At 38.5% G+C, this 21145-nt stretch overlaps 1 protein-coding gene across 6 annotated transcripts in view; it reads right to left on the bottom strand.

The window, feature by feature from the left end:
* The window catches only part of PLCL2 (phospholipase C like 2), a 247265-nt gene that overhangs the window by 72637 nt on the left and 153483 nt on the right, over positions 1 to 21145 (bottom strand). For all 6 annotated transcript variants that reach the window (XM_054680392.2, XM_054680393.2, XM_526146.8 and 3 more), the window contains 2 exons: positions 3237 to 5723; positions 491 to 694 (listed from right to left, as the gene is read on the bottom strand). In XM_054680392.2, the coding sequence (XP_054536367.1) occupies positions 491 to 694; positions 3237 to 5723 (2691 nt within the window). The remainder of the gene's footprint in view (positions 1 to 490; positions 695 to 3236; positions 5724 to 21145) is intronic.

Here is a 21145-nt window from a genome sequence, read left to right as displayed (position 1 = left end):
ATACAGGCATCACAGAGCAGCTCCTGTAAGAAGGGAAACCACAGCCTAGTGCAGAGTCATGTGATACAGGCACCTGTCCCTCATGGCATTACATTTTTAAGTTAAATTTCTTGCCTTTACCAGTTGAAAAAATGAAAATAAAATGAAAACGAACAATCAATCACTGGCTGCAGGAGAAGATTTTTAAAAACTCGTTCCTACATCTGTGTGGAAAATGGTGCATCCTTTAAAAATCAATTCAGATATAGCTGAGAAGCTAACTAATGTTTAATCCAACTGAGGTGAGTGTCTCTGAATTCTGCTTTCAAAAACAACAAAACACTAATCTCTTTCAAATACAGCAAGGTCAGGTGAATTACTTCTCCAGCATAGGTGAATGAAGCATGAAATAGGAAAGTGCACTTCAGCAAAAGCTCCAAAGTATGTCTGCTGTGTTGTCTTAGGATATCTCTCTCACCCAGGCTACGTAAACGGACAAAGGACAACTCACCATGTCATAAGTTGTTACGATCTTCTTCAGAACCTCCGGCACAATTCCCTGCAGCTCCATTGTGGGGTACTGCTCGCTGAGATTTAGGACCACTAGGGGTGTGTTATCGGGCCCCAGAAAGCGGGGAGACACCGCCAACATGCACTGCATGAGATTGGCCACAGAGGAGAGGCCACACAGTTCCTTGAATGACACCACCGCATTCTGTTAAATGGAATGAAAGGAGCATTTGTAATTAACTGGGGGTTTTAATTTCTCATGGATATTATATTTGATATATCTGATTATGCTTGAACCACCTGGTACAAAAGTTATTAGCAGTGTTATAACAGAATTGGCTAATGATTGTTTTATCCTGGGAAAAATGGCTATTATCCAAAGTAAATGCTGTTATGGACATTTGTAACACCAATTTATCAAAAGTACTGAAAATGCAAATAAGTCAAATTCTTCTGAAGGGCAAGGCTTCTTTTCAGCCCAAAGTTCATAGTAGTGCTGATGCGGATATGCAACTATGAGCAAACAGAGAGAATAGCTTCTGCATTCAAAGAGGGTAAAGATTTAGGAGAAAAAAAATCAAATCAGATTTAAAATAAGTATCAAATATGCCAGCCATACAAAAGGGAAAGAAATATTTGCAAGGTAGAAACCTGAATCTCTCATCTATTTATGCCTGCTGGCTCAAAATCTAAAGAACCTTTGAGGATGCTACTGTTCTCTGGTGAGTCTGCCCAGCAGGGACCTTGGTTACCTGTGACCTTCCCCTATTAGTGTCACTGCTGATCCCAATGCCTCTCTCTTTTTTCTAATCACCAGAGGTATGCCATTTAAATACCCATTAAAGAAAAACCTTCAACACTGTAAAATGCCATGAGCTGGCCTTCTAGGAACACTTACTAAGTGCTAAGCCATACTAGGCATATTTATTACACATTACTTCCATTTAATCCACACAGCAAGCCATGTTATGGATGAGAAGACTGAGCCTTAGCTATAATCCTTCTCTGTTTGTCTAGCGTCACACAGCTAGTAAGTGAAGGAGTCAAGATTTTACCTGAAAGCTGTTGATGTTAAGGCCCATGCTTTGAGTCACCGTGAGTAATAACAGGCCAATTATAATCATAATAAGAGTCAGGTGGGCTATTTCAGGCACACTTGGGTGCTGGTCCAGGCCGGGCATGCGGGCAGAGGGGGTGGACCTAGGCCCTGCAGGCCTGTGCCTTCTGCTCTCAAATGATGCAGGTTCTTGGGAATGAACACTTTAGTTTTAAATTTAAACATTTCATTTTTATTAATATTGCTTTAAATATGGACATCAAACTATAGATCATTGGCTCAAATCACTTTGATATTGACAGTTACAGAAATCAATCATGACTGTGATATTTAAAGTGCAGTTCCCCAGTCACTCTTATTACACCACTTACTCATACCTGCAGTTGTTCTATTTGTTTATCTGCCTGCCTCCTGTCTGTTTCCCCTTCCCACTGCCTGCCCCCAACTAGCATGCAAGCCCCTTAAAGGCAGGCAGTCAATCTGTTTGTTCACCACTGCATCTTCATGGCCTAGATTGCTTGTGCATGGCAGGTGCTCATTCAGTATCACTACCGACTGCTTTGTCAGGTTCAGTGCAGACGAGGCTTTGGAAAAGACAATGCTTGAGCTCTGACAAATCCTCAAAGGAATTCTGTGTCACACACACCACAGCAGCCACTGGGCAGTGGACAATGCGCTCGCTCAGAGCTGAGGGTTTACCAAACCACTTTCACCCTCAAAAACAGGGAAAAGCCCTTCATATGTCTGTTATGCTTTTATTTTAAGAGAAAGAAAACAAATTTCCTTATTGTGGGAAGGTCTTTTATTCACGAAGTACACATAGAATTAGCTGATATGGAAAAAACGTTGAATTTTCTCAGTCAGATTTTATTTGTTGGCATCATTCTCATTGGTCATTTTAAAATATAATTTTTAAAATACAAAATAAACAGACATGGAGCACTTATCACACACACACCACTTCTCACACACTATGACAGGTTAGGGCTGCTGTCTGCATGAGGCAGGCCCTTGCTGTCTAGCTCTGTGTCACACAGGGGTCCTAGTGTATGGCTAGATGTGTGGGCGATCCTTAATTAAATATGTAATTCCTAACTGACTGCTTTTAGCCATTATATATTTCAGAGGTAATTATTATCTTAAACTTCTAATAAATACAGACATCTCTTTTACTTACAGAACTAGCTATCCTCTCAAATCAAGAGGAGGCTCACTATGCATACACATATATTTATGGCTCATTTAAAGGTTTCCCATCTCCTCAGCATTACAGCTTCGTAAGAAAGGACTGGATCACATCCATTTTACTTTGACCTATATCCTTTTTATTTTGATAGATCATCAATTTGTGTTCCAGGTAAGGAATATTCAGAAATCCCAGAGATTCCCATGTATACTATTAGAAAAAAACAAGGAACTGTTCAGCAGTCATTAACGGGGACTGGGACGAAGGTGTGTAACACAGCAACGAGACTCACTTATCCCAATATGTAATCAATATTTTCAACATCAACTGTACCTTTAGGAAGTTAAATGATAAAAAAGAGACTAGTGGCAAACATTCTAAGAACTAATCAGAATTTAAAAACTACTTAAATATACTATTATTAAAAAACCAATATATTTATAAACTATGGACATGTACTAAGTAGGAAAACCATTGAGTAAATGATTAAACACAAGCACGCACCTGCATGTTTTCTCTCAGATCTGTGGCATCCCGTATAGGGGGCTGCGCATTCTTGAATACCTCATCCACAGTTTTAATCCACAGTGTTCTCAAAGATGCATATTCCCTGGATTTCTTCCCTTTTCTCACAGAAAGGCCCCTTTTATGAGGCTTCCCTCCTCCTCTTCGGTTAGTAATAGCCACGTGGACAAATAAAGAAGCATGTGCAAGGACCTCTCCAGTTAAGGACTGCAGGGGGACATGGCGGTAGCCCGTCTGTAAACATTCAAAGGGAATTGTGTACTGGCCGATGAATTCATCCCCAATGTAGTCATCATCCAGCACTACAAAGCGCACCATGGCCAGTTCAGGCAGGTTGATTTGAAATTCAAAGCTTTCATCAAAAATGGGAGCGTCTCCATTCTGGTGCACTGTTTTTGTCCTTTGTTCTGCACAATCAGCAGGGATTCCATGGATTTCAACATAGACATAAGGATCTACCACGTCACCTTTGGCACCTGATCCTTTGGGCTTGGGAAAGTTCTGCCCACTGATGATTTTAATGTGAAGAAGTTGAGGTGAGACCCCTGGGACAGAGTCTTTTGTATTGGCGCTGAAGAAGGAGACCTCCTCCCTCATGATGGCTGGCCGGAGGACATAGCCACAGTTTCCGTTCTGCCTAAACCAGCCAATATTCAGGTCCATCATCAGTCCTGGTGTCTGAAAGTTCATGGCTACAATTTGGCAACCACATTTCCAAAAATCTTGAGGATTCATGTTACTGGAATCAATTCTCATTGGACTGGGAAAAACCCTAGCAAGAAAACGTTTGTTGTAATTTACAAAGTCCCCTGGATTTTCATTGGCGTACTTGCTGGCAAGCACTTCATTAAAGGAACAGACTTCCCAGTACTTCTGAACCTGAAATGACACCTGAAATTCTTTGAACTGAACTGATTTGCAGATGCTGACCAGTTCAGACAGTTCTTTACAAAGCTGAAATCGCTTCACAGGCACATTATTGGGTTGCTCCATGTTCTCTTTTCCCATCCTCTGAGACATTTCTGCTCCTTCATCTTCATCAGTAACATCTCCTTCTACCCCAGAGCAATTTGAGGACAGCTTCTTTGCTTTAATTAGTATTTTCCCTTTCAGGACATCTGGGGATGGTAGATAAGATTCCTCAACATTGGGTGATGTTGTATAGAGCTTGTCTCCTAAAAGTTTCTTCATGTGCTGAACCATTACCTTCTGTTGTTTAATGGAACAGTGGTTTTCTAAACACAAGATAAGAGGATACTCTGAAGCAAAGAATGCATACTTGTTAATAATATCAATGACACTGCGGAAAACTATCTGAGAGGTCATGGTGTGGCCTGTGTAAATTACAGGTTCATTGTCCGGCCCATCCCATACATCTAATTCAACACTCCGGCAACCCATTTTAAGAGCTCGAATATATCCTGTGATGTCGGAGGGACCTCGGAACTGATCCTCTATTAAGTATGTATTATGGGATGAGTTTATAAAGTAATGAGACAGAGGTTGCTTCATATCCTGACAGACCTTCTTATGTTCTGGATCAAATATATAACAGTCAGGTGACATAAGGTAATTAGTGAACCCGTCTATGGAGAGCCAGCCCTTTTCCTGACCCTCTTTGGATGGTTCATATTTGTGAATAATTTCAAGGCTTATTTCCTCATTTATATGTGCCACACCCTGTTCTGCCTCAAGAAACATCATAAGGTCCTTGGTATCAAGGAATTCTTTATTGCTTGAAAACTGAACTAAAAGGAAATAAATTTCAGGTCTAGTACAAAGCTCATGAAAAACCTCAATAAATTCTTCCTTTGTGACCTCGGTACCAGCTTTGTCCTTTGATTTATGCAATTCTTTGAACTTAAGCTCAATTTTGCTCGTTTTTAAACCAGGATTGAGGTTTCTGATACATTGCACAGCATTACACAGAGTTATATGTCCAAGGTTATCTACATCGATTTCACTAAACATTTGTGAAACCCAAGAAGTCCTCATGTTATCTTGGCTACTTTCTAACATATCAAGCGTATGTTTTCCATAAGAAATTAGGTACCGCAGTCCCGTAACCCAGATGTTTGCAACATCTGCGGAGTTGGCAACCAAATCCAGTGACTCATAATTCTCTCCATATATGACGGAAAACGCACAATCTTCAGATATCTGGTCAGAAATGCCATTGCTGCGGAATATGTCTGTGTTTTTTCCTGTTCTCACTTCCTTGATGGATTTAATGTCAATCTTGGCTTTCTCAGAATCCTTCTTAGATGGCTCCCACCTTAGGCTCTGCATGTCAGCATCCAGTAAAAAGTACCTATGATAAATTCTAGAGTTGGAGCGAACCTTTTTGAGTTCTGAACCCTCAACCATTGAATTAATACAATCACTTGCACTGCTGATCTTCTTCTCTGTTGGCATGCTGCTGAATGAGACTGTCTTTTTCCGTTCCCTCTTCTGTTTTGTACCATCCTGAGAGGAAAAAAAGACTGTATATTAGAATAACATAAATATAGGTTTCTATGTTCAAGATTATGAATAGAAATTTAATTTCCTTGAAAAAAATCATACTATTAAGATTTCCTATTCTAGGTTCCTGTGATGAATGATACTCATTCATCTCTAAAGCTCAGAATTGGCCTTGGAGTTGACAGCCTAATACCAACAGGTATGAAATCATTATTGAATAACTGCAATTCATATTTATCAAGAAGAACAATTTCAGGCCAGGCACGGAGGTTCACACCTATAAACTCAGCACTTTGGGAGGCTAAGGCAGGAGGATTGCTCGAGGTGAGGAGTTTGAGACCAACCTGGGTAATACAGTGAGATCCCATCTCTACAAAAAAAAATTTTTTTGGCCAGGCATGGCGGCTCATGCCTGTAATCCCAGCACTTTGGGAGGCCAAGAAGGGGCAGATCACCCGAGGTCAGAAGTTTGAGACCAGCCTGGCCAACGTGCTGAAACCCTGTCTCTACTAAAAATACAAAAATTAGCCGGGCATGGTGGCGGGTGCCTGTAATCCCACCTACTTGGGAGGCTGAGGCAGGAGAATCGTTTGAATCCATGAGGCAAAGGTTGCAGTGAGCCGAGACTGTGTCACTGCACTCCAGCCTGGGCAACAGAGTGAGAATCCGTCTCAAAAAAAAAAAAAAATTAATTAGCCAGATATGGTGGCTCATGCCTGTAGTCCTAGCTATTCAGGGGGCTGACATGGGAAGATTGCTTGAGCCCAGGAGATTGAGGCTGCAATGAGCTATGATCTTGCCACAGCACTCCAATCTGGACAACAGAACAAGATCCTGTCTCAAAAAATAGAAAGAAAGAAACAATTTTCAGAGCCCAGAAAAAAGTGAAAATGCAGGATTCCTTGATTAAAAATTATTAAGAATTTCAAGGTGACAGAGGAGCCAAGTGAAGCCCAGGGCTCTTCTGAGTCAGTGTGAAGCCTGTGCAACTGTACAGGTCACACACCATGAAACAGGCCCTGTTTCTACTTACGCCTCCTACACCAATACTTCTCAAAGGCTTGTCACCAGACCACCTGCCTCAGAATCATCTGGGTTACCTGGTTACAATGCAGGTTGCTAGGCCCATGGAACCAGCTCCCTGGGGCTGGTGCCCAGGAATTTACATCAAGGTAGCACTCCATGTGATGGAGGATGTACACTAAAGTTTAAAAACCATTTCCTGACTACTTGGGCTAAGACGTCTAGACTATTTCTGGAAACTATTTGCACCAAATGATGAGAAACAGCTAAGTACAAACCAATTAAGTATCTGTTAAATGGGAATTCTAGCAGAAATTCCTCTCTCCAAAGTCTCACACTAGATCAGTCATCAGTATACATCAGATAGACATGTAAGTCTGAGATGAAGGGCTAGATTATAGCTGTTGGAGCTCCTAAAATCGTAGAGTTGGATTTATTAAAACCTATTACTATGCCCCAATGCTTAGAACAATGTCACCTTGTACCTTAATATTAATAGATTATTAAAAGGACTAAGTTTAAAACTTCAGGCAGCACTTATTTCTAAAGAAGTTAGCATCACCAGTAAGGCACTGTTCAACTTTCCTGCTTAAGGTAACATGTTCTCATCTTAAGGGGCTGACATCCACATCTGTGTGTGTATTTAAGTCCTTCCTTGTATGGAGACCTTTATTATTTGAAAAAAGTGCTCAAATTACCTCAAAAGATCTTTCACAATTTTAAACCTAAAAGATGATACTGCCTTTCAGTATGTGTATAAAATCTATGACAAATTTTCAGTATTCATTGTATTTATAAATAAGAAATAGGGATGGGAGTTGGAATTATATCACTTTCATGACAAAGAAAAGAACATTGTTGAATATTATCCAAAGGCAATTCTAATTTTCCTGCTCTGGATAGAAAATATCTGTATTTTAAAAAGCTGTTATGCTATACTCTATCTCTGAAATTTAAAACCACTTTTACTTTCTAACTACCTATACTTCCAAAAGCAATTTGCAGAAGGTAATTAAACTTAAACTTTAAATCATATGGGTATCATTTTCCTCAAAGTTTCAAAATGAACCATAGAAGCTTTTGTGATCTGAGTGCCAAGACAAAACATAAAAGCCACAAGGTAGAATATTTCTTTACAATTATATCCTCAGAACAATAAAGTGCAAAATACATAAAAACTGTGGTAATTGTATCTGTAAGATATATTATATTAAAGCCATTTCAAATCCCTAAAGCATAGATTGTATTACATCAATTTGAGTGAGTTAGCATGAAATTAGTTTTGTAATCAGCCATGCATAAGGACATGAAACAAATGTATAATTTTCTATTTTTCAGAATGACGTCTTTAGTTTTTTTTTCCCAGTAGAGACGGGGTTTCACCATGTTAGCCAGGATGGTCTCGATCTCCTGACCTCGTGATCCGCCTGCCTCAGCCTCCCAAAGTGCTGGGATTACAGGTGTGAGCCACCATGCCTGACCGATGTCTTTAGTTTTTAAGAGACACATTTACCTTTGATAAAGACAACATACTGACTCAGTTAGGGAATTTTATAATCTTTATATATCGTGTCTCAAAGATGACACTAGTAGAACAATTACAAAAATATATGGAGGTGGTTTATCCACTGATCCATTAAGAAATATATAGTATTTTCTCAACATTGTAATCTTTTATTCTTTCATTTTTACAGGCTGATTAATATTCTGTTACACTTTCTAATTTGTTATAAATGATACATTTCAGATAAACAGGCTTCTTTTTTATTAAGAGGGAAAAGGCCTAATAGCAAAGTAAGTTAATAACATACACACATGCTCACATACCCATGTATGTGGAACAGGCAGCAGCTTAAACACCACACTGTGGCTTTAAGAACATTGCCATGCTTTTCACAAACCAGCCCAGGCTTTGAATGGAGACTTCTGGTTATCAATTGCAGACACATGAACATGATGACCACCCAACCACGGGCAGATATAATGACATCAAGGACACCCCTTAGCAGAGACTTCCTGTCTCTTCCTCTCCCTCCATCTGCTGTTGCCTAGAACTGTCTCCATAGCACACCAAGGCCTGAATCTGCTTCTCCTTCCTCACTAGCAGATAAAGTGATCAGAAAACACCGATAGAGGAGTATGCTTGTTTAGAGACCAATAAGGAAGAGAACAGATGTGAGCTTGCACTCCTTAATGGGTGGACCAGAATCTCTGGCTGGGAGCAACAAGTGGATGTGAATACAGGAGAAGCTGGCAAAATGGTCTTCCACAGCCAGGAGAAAAGGAAGGGGAGGACAGAAGCACTTGTGTGGGAGGGAAGGAGAACTGGTGTTCAATGGCAGGAGATTGAGCCCCAAATTGCCTAATTCCTGGAATCCTTATCCCACTCTTACTCATTTCAACTTGGCTTTCATTGTTCAGCCTGGCAGTGATCAAATACTTGCCTAAGCTAAGTAGCTGGTCAGAAGCAGAGAGCTGGGATCTATTGTTTATGCTGCCTTGTAATGCAAGTTAGTTTAAACTAAATAATGAAAATTATTCAACCTACATGTGCTATACATATACCTTTTTAACTGGAAGAACATTAAATGCATAATACTCACATGCATTAACCATCTAAAACCAGAGGAAAAAATGTAGGTTTCTGCTGAGACACTTGTGCCTCAAAATACTTTTAAAAAATAGTATAAACTATTTCTCAGAATTGGCTGTTATACTGTGAAGGAGTACTCATCACCCAAAGCTTCTGAGTGGTGAATACAACAGAAGGGAAACTTGGTGCAATTCTGCTACTCTATTAGCACTTAGTAACCTCAAGAGAAAGAATACACAAACAATGTCCGGACTGCAAGAAAACCAGCTTCCAAAGAACCTACCTCCATATCAACCCTGAAATTTTGCATTTCTTGACAATCTTAAAATTTAGAACTAGAAAGAAACAAAGGTTCATTTGTACATTAGCCAACAGAATAACAATTTCATACCGGGAATGATTTTAGATAAAGCAATGAACTAGAAAGAGGCTAGGGAAACATTCTGCACCACAGCAAACTCAGGAAAAATAGAAATGTTTATACAACTCATATTTAGCATTAAAAATATAAATAGCCATATTGAGTCCTATGGAAAAACATACATCTTTCTAACATAACTGCCTACTTTATTTAATAGAAGGCTGTCACTAAAAATAGGAGGCCACTAAAATTACCATCTGGGATACTTAAGTAGTGGCAATTTCATAAATGGGCATGGGTAATTTCATAAATTCTCACCCTGAAATGGGATAAGGAATAGGTGAACCTCATTTCTTCTGTTGGCAACAAAGTGTCTGGCACTGATTCAATTGATTTAGCTCGCTCTGGAGAAGAGGAACAAGAAACCGAGTTGTGGAGTTGCAGTCTTGTCTAAGGGCACACAGACAGTTAATGCCCTGCTGGAAGAAAATCACCTCCTGTTTCCTATTCCATTTGAAAGACTTGAAAGACTTCCACTTGAAAGACTCCTGTCTTTCAAGACTCATTTGTTCCCATTTTCTGTTTGATTATTCCTCAAAAAACATCATGAGAAAATGATGTTTCAATATCCAGATTCAATACCCTGGCAAAACAGTCACCAAGTCTAAGCAGTCATTCTGGTGTGGGGCTAGGGTGTGGGCATGGGGTGGCTCAGAATGGGGAGAGGGTGTAGTATGAAAACAAAGCAGCCGTTTATCTCTCTGGTTTGCTTGAATCAAGTTGTTTAATCTGAAATATAAATAACATTAAAGAAAGGTAGGGGATCATCACGTTTATCAAGGGGGATTTAGAATTAGAGTTGAGAAACTGGGGGTTAGAAAAATTTCTCTTTTACACAACAATACAAAACTAAACAAAAAAACCCAAGAAAGAACTTGAAGTCCATTAAACAAGCACAGCAAGGCCTGACCTTTCTTCAGCTCAATAACAATAACTCTGAATTGAAAGAATAAGTCATGCCAGGCACATAAGGGCTACCTTGCAAAGTTTTTCACACATCTTTAAAACTTTGATGTGCTCTCTAAGATGAGAAAAAAGAAGAAAAGGGGGAATTTGGAGCAAGACAGTCACTCTGAAGATCATTTTATAAAATAAAATGAAATGAAAAAGAATAAAATAATATAAAGGAAAGCTAGGTACAGTTAAATGCTGCTTCTTGCTCATGTGGAAAGGCCCTTTATTGCAAGTAACAGAAACTCCTTGGCCTGTGGATGCCGCTCCTCTTCTGTCATGTCCTCTACAGTATTCTGTATTCCAAAAGCTCACCCCTGCCTTAGATTTGCAGAGTCTATGAGGGCTCAGATCTTAGGAGCCTATGGGTGACTTAAAAAGTCATGAAGTGGGGGCAAGTAAAGTTTAGATGGTGGTTTACAATACAGAAAGCCAAAATAGAATATCACTTCTACCCTAACAAGAAAAAGCCCAATAATCTATAAAATCATAACTGTTCTTGTATGCATCAGAGAGCCACGGTCACACAGAAACCAAGGGAATGGAATTTCAAAGAGTGACACGCCCCTCTAAGGAGAAATAGGACACAAGAAACTGTTCTGGGTTTGGTAGAGCGTGGGAAGAAGATGTGGCCACCATGGAAGCAGGTAAGAGGAAATCAGATAAAATTTTAAGGAATTCCTAAAAGCCAAGTGTGGCCCAGTGTATCCATCTAGGGTAACCGGGAGTGCCAGACACAGGAAGAGTTTGCACTCATTTGTAAATCTTCTCCATGGGTGCTCCTGAGAAAAACTGGGGGTAGAGCAGGGCCACTGGGAAAAGGGTAGAAGCAGAACCCATCCACCTCTGGAACCAGGCAAAGATCCATTGCCCCAGGGGGTAGCAGAACCTCTTGTAATCAGGAGCCTGCATCAACAAAAGAACAGCTCTGCTATGACCAGTAGAGTGGCAGAAAACTATCACCTGCCCAAATTCTAAACAGATACAGGCAGAGTTTGGCTGCCACAGGGAGCAGGGCAGGTTAGGACAGGTGAGAAGGCCCATTCCTGAGGCCCAGGTGCATAGGGCTGCCTAAGACTGAAACTGGATCAGCAGGACCAAACATTCTCCCTGACCCTACCAGAAGCCTAGCACCAAAATGCAAGCAGTCTACCATTACAGGAGGGACAAGAACATGGGAAGAGACCCCTTTCTGACACAGGCATTCACAGCTGAGAGCTGAGGGCAGAGCAGGAACTCTGAGTAAACCCTCTAGTATGCTACCTGCTTCCTTCACACAAAACACGAGGTAACAGTAGCCCACCAACCAGTGGAGAAATTTGAAGCCAGTGGTACATTGAAGGTAACAATGGCAACACAAATCCCAAACCTGGCTCAATTACTGACTCAATCTTCCCAACACTAATGACCTGGAAGAAGAGATATGCCCATTTCTGAGCACATCATTTACTTCAGTCTCTATTAACCATGATTTTTGTATCCAATAAAAATGGCAGGTCACACCAAAAAAGTAAAAAGAAAAACAAAACAAAAACAACAAAAAAACATTGTCAAGAGATAAAGCAATCAACAGAGCCAGACTCTAGAAGTGACTCAGAAGATGCTGAAACTATTAAATGGGAAGATTAAAACAACTATGATTGATATGTTAAAAGATCTAGTGGAAAAAGTGGACAATATGCATGATCAGATGGTATATTTCCACAGAAAGATGGGAATTATAAAATATGGTCCAAAGGAAATACTGTTAAAAAAAACCCCACATCAGAGATGATGAATTCCTTGATAGGGTAATAAGCAGACTAAATACAGTCAAGAAAAGAATCTGTAAACTTGCAGATAGGTCAATAGAAATTATCCAAATGAAAATACAAGGAAACAGAAGAGTATATACATATATTTTTTTAGAAAAACAAAACAGAGCATCTAAGAGCTGTTATCTAATATACGTGAAAACAAAGTCCCTGTAGGAAAAACAGGAGAGATAATAGGGCAATAAAATATTTGAAGAGATAATGTCCTAGAATTTTCTAAGTTAAGCAGCTCAAGATTAAGAAGCTCAAGCAGGATCAAACACACACACACACACCTGGATATGTCATAGTTACACTGCTGAAAACCAATTAAAGAGAAAAGCTTTGAGGCAGCCAAAGAAAAAAGAAAGTCACATATAGAAAAACATCAATAAGAATTCTAGTTCAGATGATGGGGAAAAATTGAAAGTCTTTCCTCTAAGATCTGGAACAGGACAAGGATGTCCATTTTTTACCACTTTTATTCAACATAGTATCTGTAGTCCTAGCCAGAGTAGTTAGGCAACAGAAAGAGAGAAAGGGGATCCAAATTGGAAAGAAATAAGTCAAACTGTCCTTGTTTGTAGATGACATGATCTTATATTTAAAAAAATCTAAAGACTCCATCAACAAACTCTTAGAACTGACAAACAAATTCAGCAAAGTTGCAAGATACAAAATTAGTATCTTTACTAATAGTATCATTACTGTATGTCAACAGTGAAATTAAAATTAGTATCATTACTATATGCCAATAGTGAAATCAAGAAAGCAATCACATTTATGATATTATAAAAATAAATAGGAATAAATGTAACCAAAGAAGTGAAATATCTCTACAATGAAAATGATAGAGCACTAATGAAACTGAAGAAGATACACCAAAACAATGGAAAGCCATCCTGTGTTCATGCATTACAAGAATTAATATTGTTAAGATGTCCATACTACCCAAAATGATCTATCGATTTAATGCAGTACTTATCAATGACATTCTGCACAGAAGTAAAAAAAAAAAAAAAAATCCTAACATTCATATGGAACCCCAAAAGACCCCAAATAGCCAAAGAAATACTGAGTAAAAAGAACAAAGCTGGAGGCATCATCATACTACCTGACTACAAAATATACTACAAAGCTATAGTAACCAAAACAGCATGGTACGGGCATCAAAACAGACACACAGACCAATGGAACAGAACAGAGAACCCAGAAATAAATCAATGCATTTACAGCCAACTAATTTTCAACAAAGGCACCAAGAACATACATTAAAGAAAGGATAGTCTCTTCAATAAACAGTGCTAGGAAAACCAGATATCCATATGCAAAGAATAAAACTAGATCCCTATCTCTTACCATATACAAAAATCAAATCAAAATGGATTAAAGACTTAAATGTAAGACCTGAAACTATGAAACTACTAGAAGAAAACACTGGGGAAACCATTCAGCTGGGCAAGATGTTTTTTAGGATAAGATTTCAAAAGCACAAGTCACAAAAACAAAAATAAATAAATGGGATTACATTTGTAAAAACAGCAAAAGAAACAATCAACAGAGTGAAAAGAGAGAGTCTACAGAATGGGAGAAAATATGTGCAAACTGTCCAATGAGGCATTAATAACAGCAGCAAAAAAAAGCAATTAAAAAATGGGCAAATTATCTAAATAGACATTTCAAAAAATATATACAAATGGCCAACAAGTATATGAAAAAACGCTCAGCATCACTAATCATCAGGGAAATGCTTATCAAAACCACAATGAGGATATCATCACATCCCTGTTAAATTGGCTATTATCAAAAAGACAAAAAAAAAAAAAGCTGGTGTAGATGTGAAGAAAGGTATACTGTTAGTGGAAATGTAAATTAGTATAGCCATTTTGGAAAACAGTATGAAAGTTTCTCAAAAAAGCTAAAAATAGAACTACCATATAATCCAGTAATCCCTCTGCTGGATATATATCCAAAAGAAAGGAAATCAGTACATTGAAGAAATACCGGCACATCCATGTTTATCACAGTGCTATTCACAATAGCCAAAATATGGACTCAATCTAAGAGTCCATTAATGGATGGATAGATTTTTAAAATATGGTAAGTATACATAATGGAATATTATTCACCCATAAAAAGAACAAAATACTGTCATTTGCAGCAACATGGATGGAACTGGAGGACATCATTAAATAAATCAGACACAGAAAGACAAATGTCACATGTACTCATAGGTGAGAGCTAAAAAAGTTAAACTCATGGAGGTAGAGAGTAGAATGGTGGTTATCAGAGGCTTGGGAAGGGCAGGAAGGAGGGGGAATAAAGAGAAGATGGTTAATGGGTATAAAATGACAGAAGAAATAAGTTCTAGAGTTTGACAGCACAGTAGGTTGACTATAGTCATTAATACTTTATTGTATATTTCAAAAAAAGGAGATTTGGAATATTCTCAACACAAAGAAATTATAAATGTTTGACATGACTGATGTCCTAATTACCCTGATTTGATCATTTTACATTGTATGCATGTATCAAAATATCACATGTACTCCCACAAATATATATAATAATAATGTATCAATTGAAAAAAAAAAGATAATTCTAGTTCAGATGGATTACAGGTGATCCACTTATATCTACAAGTTGTTTACTTGGCCACCAGCCTGCAAATGTACTACGTATAATGGACAGTTATATGGGAAAAGTTATTCTCTTTTAAAGGACTGTAGTCCCTAAATTCACCTGTGCTTTCAAAGACAAAGGCATCTCTAACTTAGATGTTAGTCTTTGAAAGGTCACAGGTGAGTTTCAGAGGCTCTACAAGACTGTGATTAGATTCTCAAAGGGATCTGCAAACTCACCTCCCTTCCTCTAAGAAGTTTAGAATCATGGCCTTATTAACATAAACTTTAGAAGACAAAGAGGAAGATTATCACTTCCTAAGAGAAAATGTCAACCTTAAATGCCAGAGTAAAGGCAGAGGATAAATGTTTTACAGAGTTGTGAAGGAAATTTTAAGGCTATCCAAAAGAGAAATGACAATCTGGGAAACAGGGAAGAAATGAAAACTACATAATTTATAGATATAAGTAACACAATTTTATTAATAAAAACAGCAAAATCAAGCACACAAAGAACTTTTATTGATAGCTGTGAAATAGTTTTCTTTATACCAGAGTAGAACAAAATAATTCAATAGTTTATCAACTTTCTAGTTTAGGAATCACCCACAGAAATACTATGCTATGCGCCACAAGATGTGAGCTAGCACTGCATGTCCTCTGTGCCTCGGTTTCCTCACCTGTAAAATAGCCATCAAAATAATACCTATTCCCCAAATGTTATTTATGGTACCTACCTCACAGGGTTGTTACAATGATAAGATGAGTTCATATTTGAAAACTGCTCTAAACACTGCCTGGAATTTTGTACACTGTACATTAGATCCTGTTCGATAAATACATTTCAGTCTGAAATTATGTCTTCATGGAAGAACAACAAAGACAAATACCATCATAAATGTGTCACTGCAATACTCTAAACACTTAGGATTTGTTGAAAGATAATCCTATCACAGAAGAAACAGAATGAACGTCACCCTCTCTGAGTCTTGTTTAACTGATGCACAACCAAAAACGTATGTGATGCCCAAGATATACTAGGAAACTGTCAAAGATAGCCAGCTGCCCTCTCAAAAAGCTTCAGAAGGCTGCATCCCCACACCCATAGGGAAAAAAAACCATTTCTCAAAGTCTTGTGTTAATTTTAAAGCCCATCAATTTAATTAAAATGATCATTTAAGTCTTGTATAAGTATTCACATAAGAGTACAAATTTGAAGCAATGATCCCCATAATCTCCAGAATATTTTTATCTAAAAAATGATCAAATGACCTCACTCAAAGCGCTTTGTGACTGGAATTATTCAGATGATTCCTTCTATTTCACACTCTCCTGTTATTTGCAATGTGGATAAACCTACAGCACCCAAAACAGCTACATGTGAAGAAAACAAATTTCCAATTTCTGTAAAAGGAAGCTTTCAAAGTCAGGTTAAAGGTTCCAAATAATTCAAATATGTAATGGGTTACATCTGCCTTTAAAACAATGGTATCTCTAATTGTGAAATCATAGGACCATAATGACATACAATACTGCTTTCACAACAACACTCTTTTGGCAAAGCATTTTCACTACTACCAAAATGTTTCCTGAAAGTAAATATATAAAGCCACAATCTACATCTGTGTCCAGTGCAAACTGCAATAAAATTGTTTTCTCCAGTAGTGAAAAACTTAACGGTAAGCACTGAGCTCCTATAAATTACACTAGTGATCCTTTAGATTCTAGTGAAAATAATGATGTTAATAAATTTTAATTTATGATCTATTATAATGGTACTTAAGTGGCAAAATTTGGTGTGAAAACTGTGTTTCTCAACTGTGGATATGTAGTTTCATATTCAGCACATTACAGAGCCTGCTGACTTCCTATACTACAGAGCTATTTAAAGATGTAGTTATATAACTTTAATTGGTAATAACTGTCTAGTAAATTGCATTGAATTTTAAAAGGTATGCAAGTTGAATCACATAATGCGAAAAATATGATCAATTCTAAGAGTAACTTCTCAATCATTAATTTTCTTTCCCCTACACTGTGCTGGTTCTTCACTATTTCAGGATAACTTTGAAGAAAAAAATTATTTTCCTCATTTTTTAATCCTTAACTCTGGCACTGCTTGGGGTTGAGGGAAAAAATGCAATCCAGGGGCTGATGCAGGAGTGAGAAGGAAAGTTTCTTAGAGATCCATCAGTATGCAGGGGCAAAGCTATTGCCCTGGGACACATCACATCCACCAGAGCAAACAAAGAATAGTAACTCTTCAAGTCAGAAATTTTAATAATTCCATAATTATTTTAAAATTAAGGAGAATTGCCCCACTGACAATTTATTATGTGATCACTTTGTTTATTATTTCCTATCTTGTCTTGTAGGAAAATAACTTCTTCCTGGGGCCTTTTTTAACCAAATGGTTTATCTGCATATGAAATTAATGTGTGTGGCTGGACGCAGGGGCTCATGCCTGTAATCCCAGCACTTTGGGAGGCCGAGGCGGGTGGATCATGAGGTCAGGAGATTGAGACCATCCTGGCTAATACTGTGAAACCCCATCTCTACTAAAAATACAAAAAATTAGCCAGGTCTGGTGGCAGGCGCCTGTAATCCCAGCTACTTGGGAGGCTGAGGCAGGGGAATTGCTTGAACCCCGGAGGTGGAGGTTGCAGTGAGCTGAGATTGCGCCACTGCATCACTGCACTCCAGCCTGGACAACAGAGTGAGACTCCATCTCAAAAAAAAAAAAAAAAGAAATTAATGTGTATGTGGAGGGGGACAATTAGATCGGAAAAATAAGAAAAGAAACTAAATAATGAATTACATAAAAGAGAAACTCAGCTTTCTACAAAACACTCATAAAAGTTCCAAACCATTCATGAGCCACCCTAGTTCAGCCCTCAGTGTTCTCTCTTCTCTAAACTCTTACAGTATTTATAGTGTCTACCCTGTAATTTAGCATAATTAATTACAGTCTTATTCAGTTATCTAATTGTTTTATGTGGGTCAGTCTTATCTCCTCAAGTAGAAGGTAAACTTTTAAAGGGAATGGACCTTATCTTCTATAGCCTCTGGCCGGACCAATTTTGACAGTCAGAATAGAAACTCTTTTCAATGAACTGGTCATCTTAATAAAGCCAATGATGGCTTTGGAACTAACAGAAAGACAAAATAAGCTAATTCTTTAACTTATCAAAATGACTGTTTATGTAAGGTATATGTGTTTTTAAAAGAAGCATAAGTCATTTTTTTGTTTCTTCAATTGAGGGGTGACAGATCATATAACTTTTATATCAAGCATCTTCAAAAGAATTTTTCGAAACATCTCAGTACAAGAGGTCTTTTGGATGTAAAATAGTATGAAGACAAAGTTGATAGTACAAGGACAGATAGGTAAATGATTAAATTTTAAGATTTTTCAACTTTGGCTGTTTTATCTATAATATTTATTTAAAAATCAAATAATTACAATTCTATAGCAATACCAGTCAATGTTCAAATGAGTATTTCTGTAACAAAATGTTCACTGCCTACCAAATGGCCACATGGAGATAAATCTGTTAACAGAACTTTTTTTTTTTTTTGATAACAGCATCCTCTGTGTTCTGATTTATAAATTGGGTCTCTACCATATCTCTTTTTCAGCTCTTTCCTCAAATTCCTGTAAAACCAAATTCACCCTGGCTCCCTGACCAGCTTCCTTATGTCACTGGCCCATTTCCCTTATGGTCCCACTGTCTGAATCTTCTGGCCTAGGAATTTGGAATTATATATATCTCAAATTTATTAATTACACAGTTACTATGTATTCAACAATCCTATAACACGAGTATTATCAAGATCTTCAGTTCCAGAGAGATAAGGTAACTTGCCTACAGGTGTCCAGCTGGAGGCTGGAAGGGAAGAGAGTGGTCTACCCTCTTCCTTCCTGGGTAGGAAGGCCCTGAGTACAGGGCAGGACGTGGTGTCAGTCTCGCCCACGGGAAGGCCTAAGTCTCCTGATGCCCTGAGTCGCAGCCCACTCCTCTCACTATAACCATTCCTGTAACAATGGCTACTTCTGCCAGTTCTTGAGTGCTCTCCATGTGCTAAGCCTGGGACTCAGTGTTTTCCTTCTTTCTATTCCTCAAAACAACTCAGTAGGTGTGCTCACCTAATTGTTCCAGGTTAGACTGCAGCTTCCCAGAGTAGGATATCTATGTTCCTCAGCCACTTCTGGGGCCAGTGCTGATTTCCCTGCCCATATTATTCTCTGTCCTAACCTTTCATCTCCAAATGTGGCCCCATCCTAGAGGCCTGGCTGAAACCCTAGGCCTTCGGTGAAAGGGTTTACTTTACTTGAGTGTGGCTAACCTCTCTTCTCTTAAATCCTTTTGTGCTTAAAGTCAGTACCATAGAGACAACACATGTTTGTAAAATCTGTAAACCTTCCCAACCAGAGCATACACTTTTAAGAAGCAGAATTCAGGCTGAAAAAATTTATTTTTGGCTTATTGAATCCTCCACGGAGCCTAAGGCCACATTACACATAGAGTTGTCTAATACATCACAAAAAAGAGCAAAATTATACTTGTCAATGGAAAAAAAATAAGCCCAATTTTAGTAATGTAATCCAAAGTCTACAGCTAAAATGCTAAAATCAAAATGGTTTAAAATACAAAACTTCAAATATTAGATTTTAATATATTATGTGGAGAAGAGAAAGCCAATCAGAGTGAACAACAATTACATGGATTTGGGGTAGTAAAGAGACTGCAATGTTGGAAGAAGCTCACAAGCCTGGGGGAAGGATCAGAAAAAAGGAGGCTGGATATGAGTTCCGGGCAACACTGCGAAGCACAGCTAGCCTGCCTCTGTTGTGAGGGGAGCCAGCACCTCCTTAGAGAAGGCCCTGCGGCCTGAGAGTGCACGTTCCTGGGCTGCAGACAGAACAAATACAAATATGTACAAAACTGATAATCATCTGCATTTCCCCTTTGTGTGCAAATACAACTCACCACCTGTTTTAAAAGGTCAACAAACGGAAGAAGTCTCTTTTGTTTTACCACACTAAGAATCACCAGCTTATACATGTAGGCATTTATTTTGTTTCTGCCTTAACACCCTAAATAAACTACACTAAAGGACATATGATGTTTAAATAGCCTCTGGTTGGAAAAATTCATGCAGGGGATCAAGTTCCCAAGAACTAAGTCCTTGCCCAGCCCTTGGCTGGAATTTCCTTCTGATGGGCATGGATCTTGTGGGCAGGACAATGTGACCACCTGCTTAGCTGTGCAGGATCCTGCTCTTGCTTGGCTTCCAAGAAGGGGAGCTCTGCAGGCACTGGCCTGTGCTCACCACACACCTTTGGACACTCTAATTCAGATTCTCCAATCTCAGCTCTTGCCTCGTCCATACTCTGGCTTTCTCACCTATCTCATCACGATGCCTGTATAGCCCACAAATGGGGAAGAGATGCAAATGGGGATTATTTGCTGGATGTAATAACGGAGCTGTGGTGAGCACTGTGGAGAGCAGGTAGTGGTTCCTTTCACAAAGGGAACACGGTGGTAGAAGGGGGATGTCAGAAGCTAAATATCAAGTCTCTTGAGCCCCCGAATGAATGAATGAATGAACTCAAAGAGCACCACTTGTAGGATCACCATTTCAAACACCAAGTAGAAATCTATATATTTTAAAAACAGTTTTAAAATAATTACAATTATCTCAAAATGTTATAATACGCATTGCTGTAAATCCACTTTGCAAAATTAATGAGTAATTTAAAAATTCCAGCAAATCTCAAATCCACTGCTTTTCTACTTAGAGGTGTTATATGCAAATGAAAGATTTCCTAACACAAACATCTGCTGAAGTGGCACAGACATGCTCACAGTCTTTGTATCTACTTGGCAGAGAGCAACAATATACATCCACTTTATGTCACACCCATAGTAAGCTCCATTTTTTTTTTAATTAAAAGCCATGCTTGGGTTAAGAAATCAATAAAAACATCAATATCTGCATGGCCCGAATCCAGAAGACTC

This window comes from Pan troglodytes, chromosome 2 (genome assembly GCF_028858775.2).
Source record: "Pan troglodytes isolate AG18354 chromosome 2, NHGRI_mPanTro3-v2.0_pri, whole genome shotgun sequence".
Classification (NCBI taxonomy): Eukaryota; Metazoa; Chordata; class Mammalia; order Primates; family Hominidae; genus Pan; species Pan troglodytes.
This window is presented reverse-complemented; position numbering and strand designations above follow the sequence as displayed.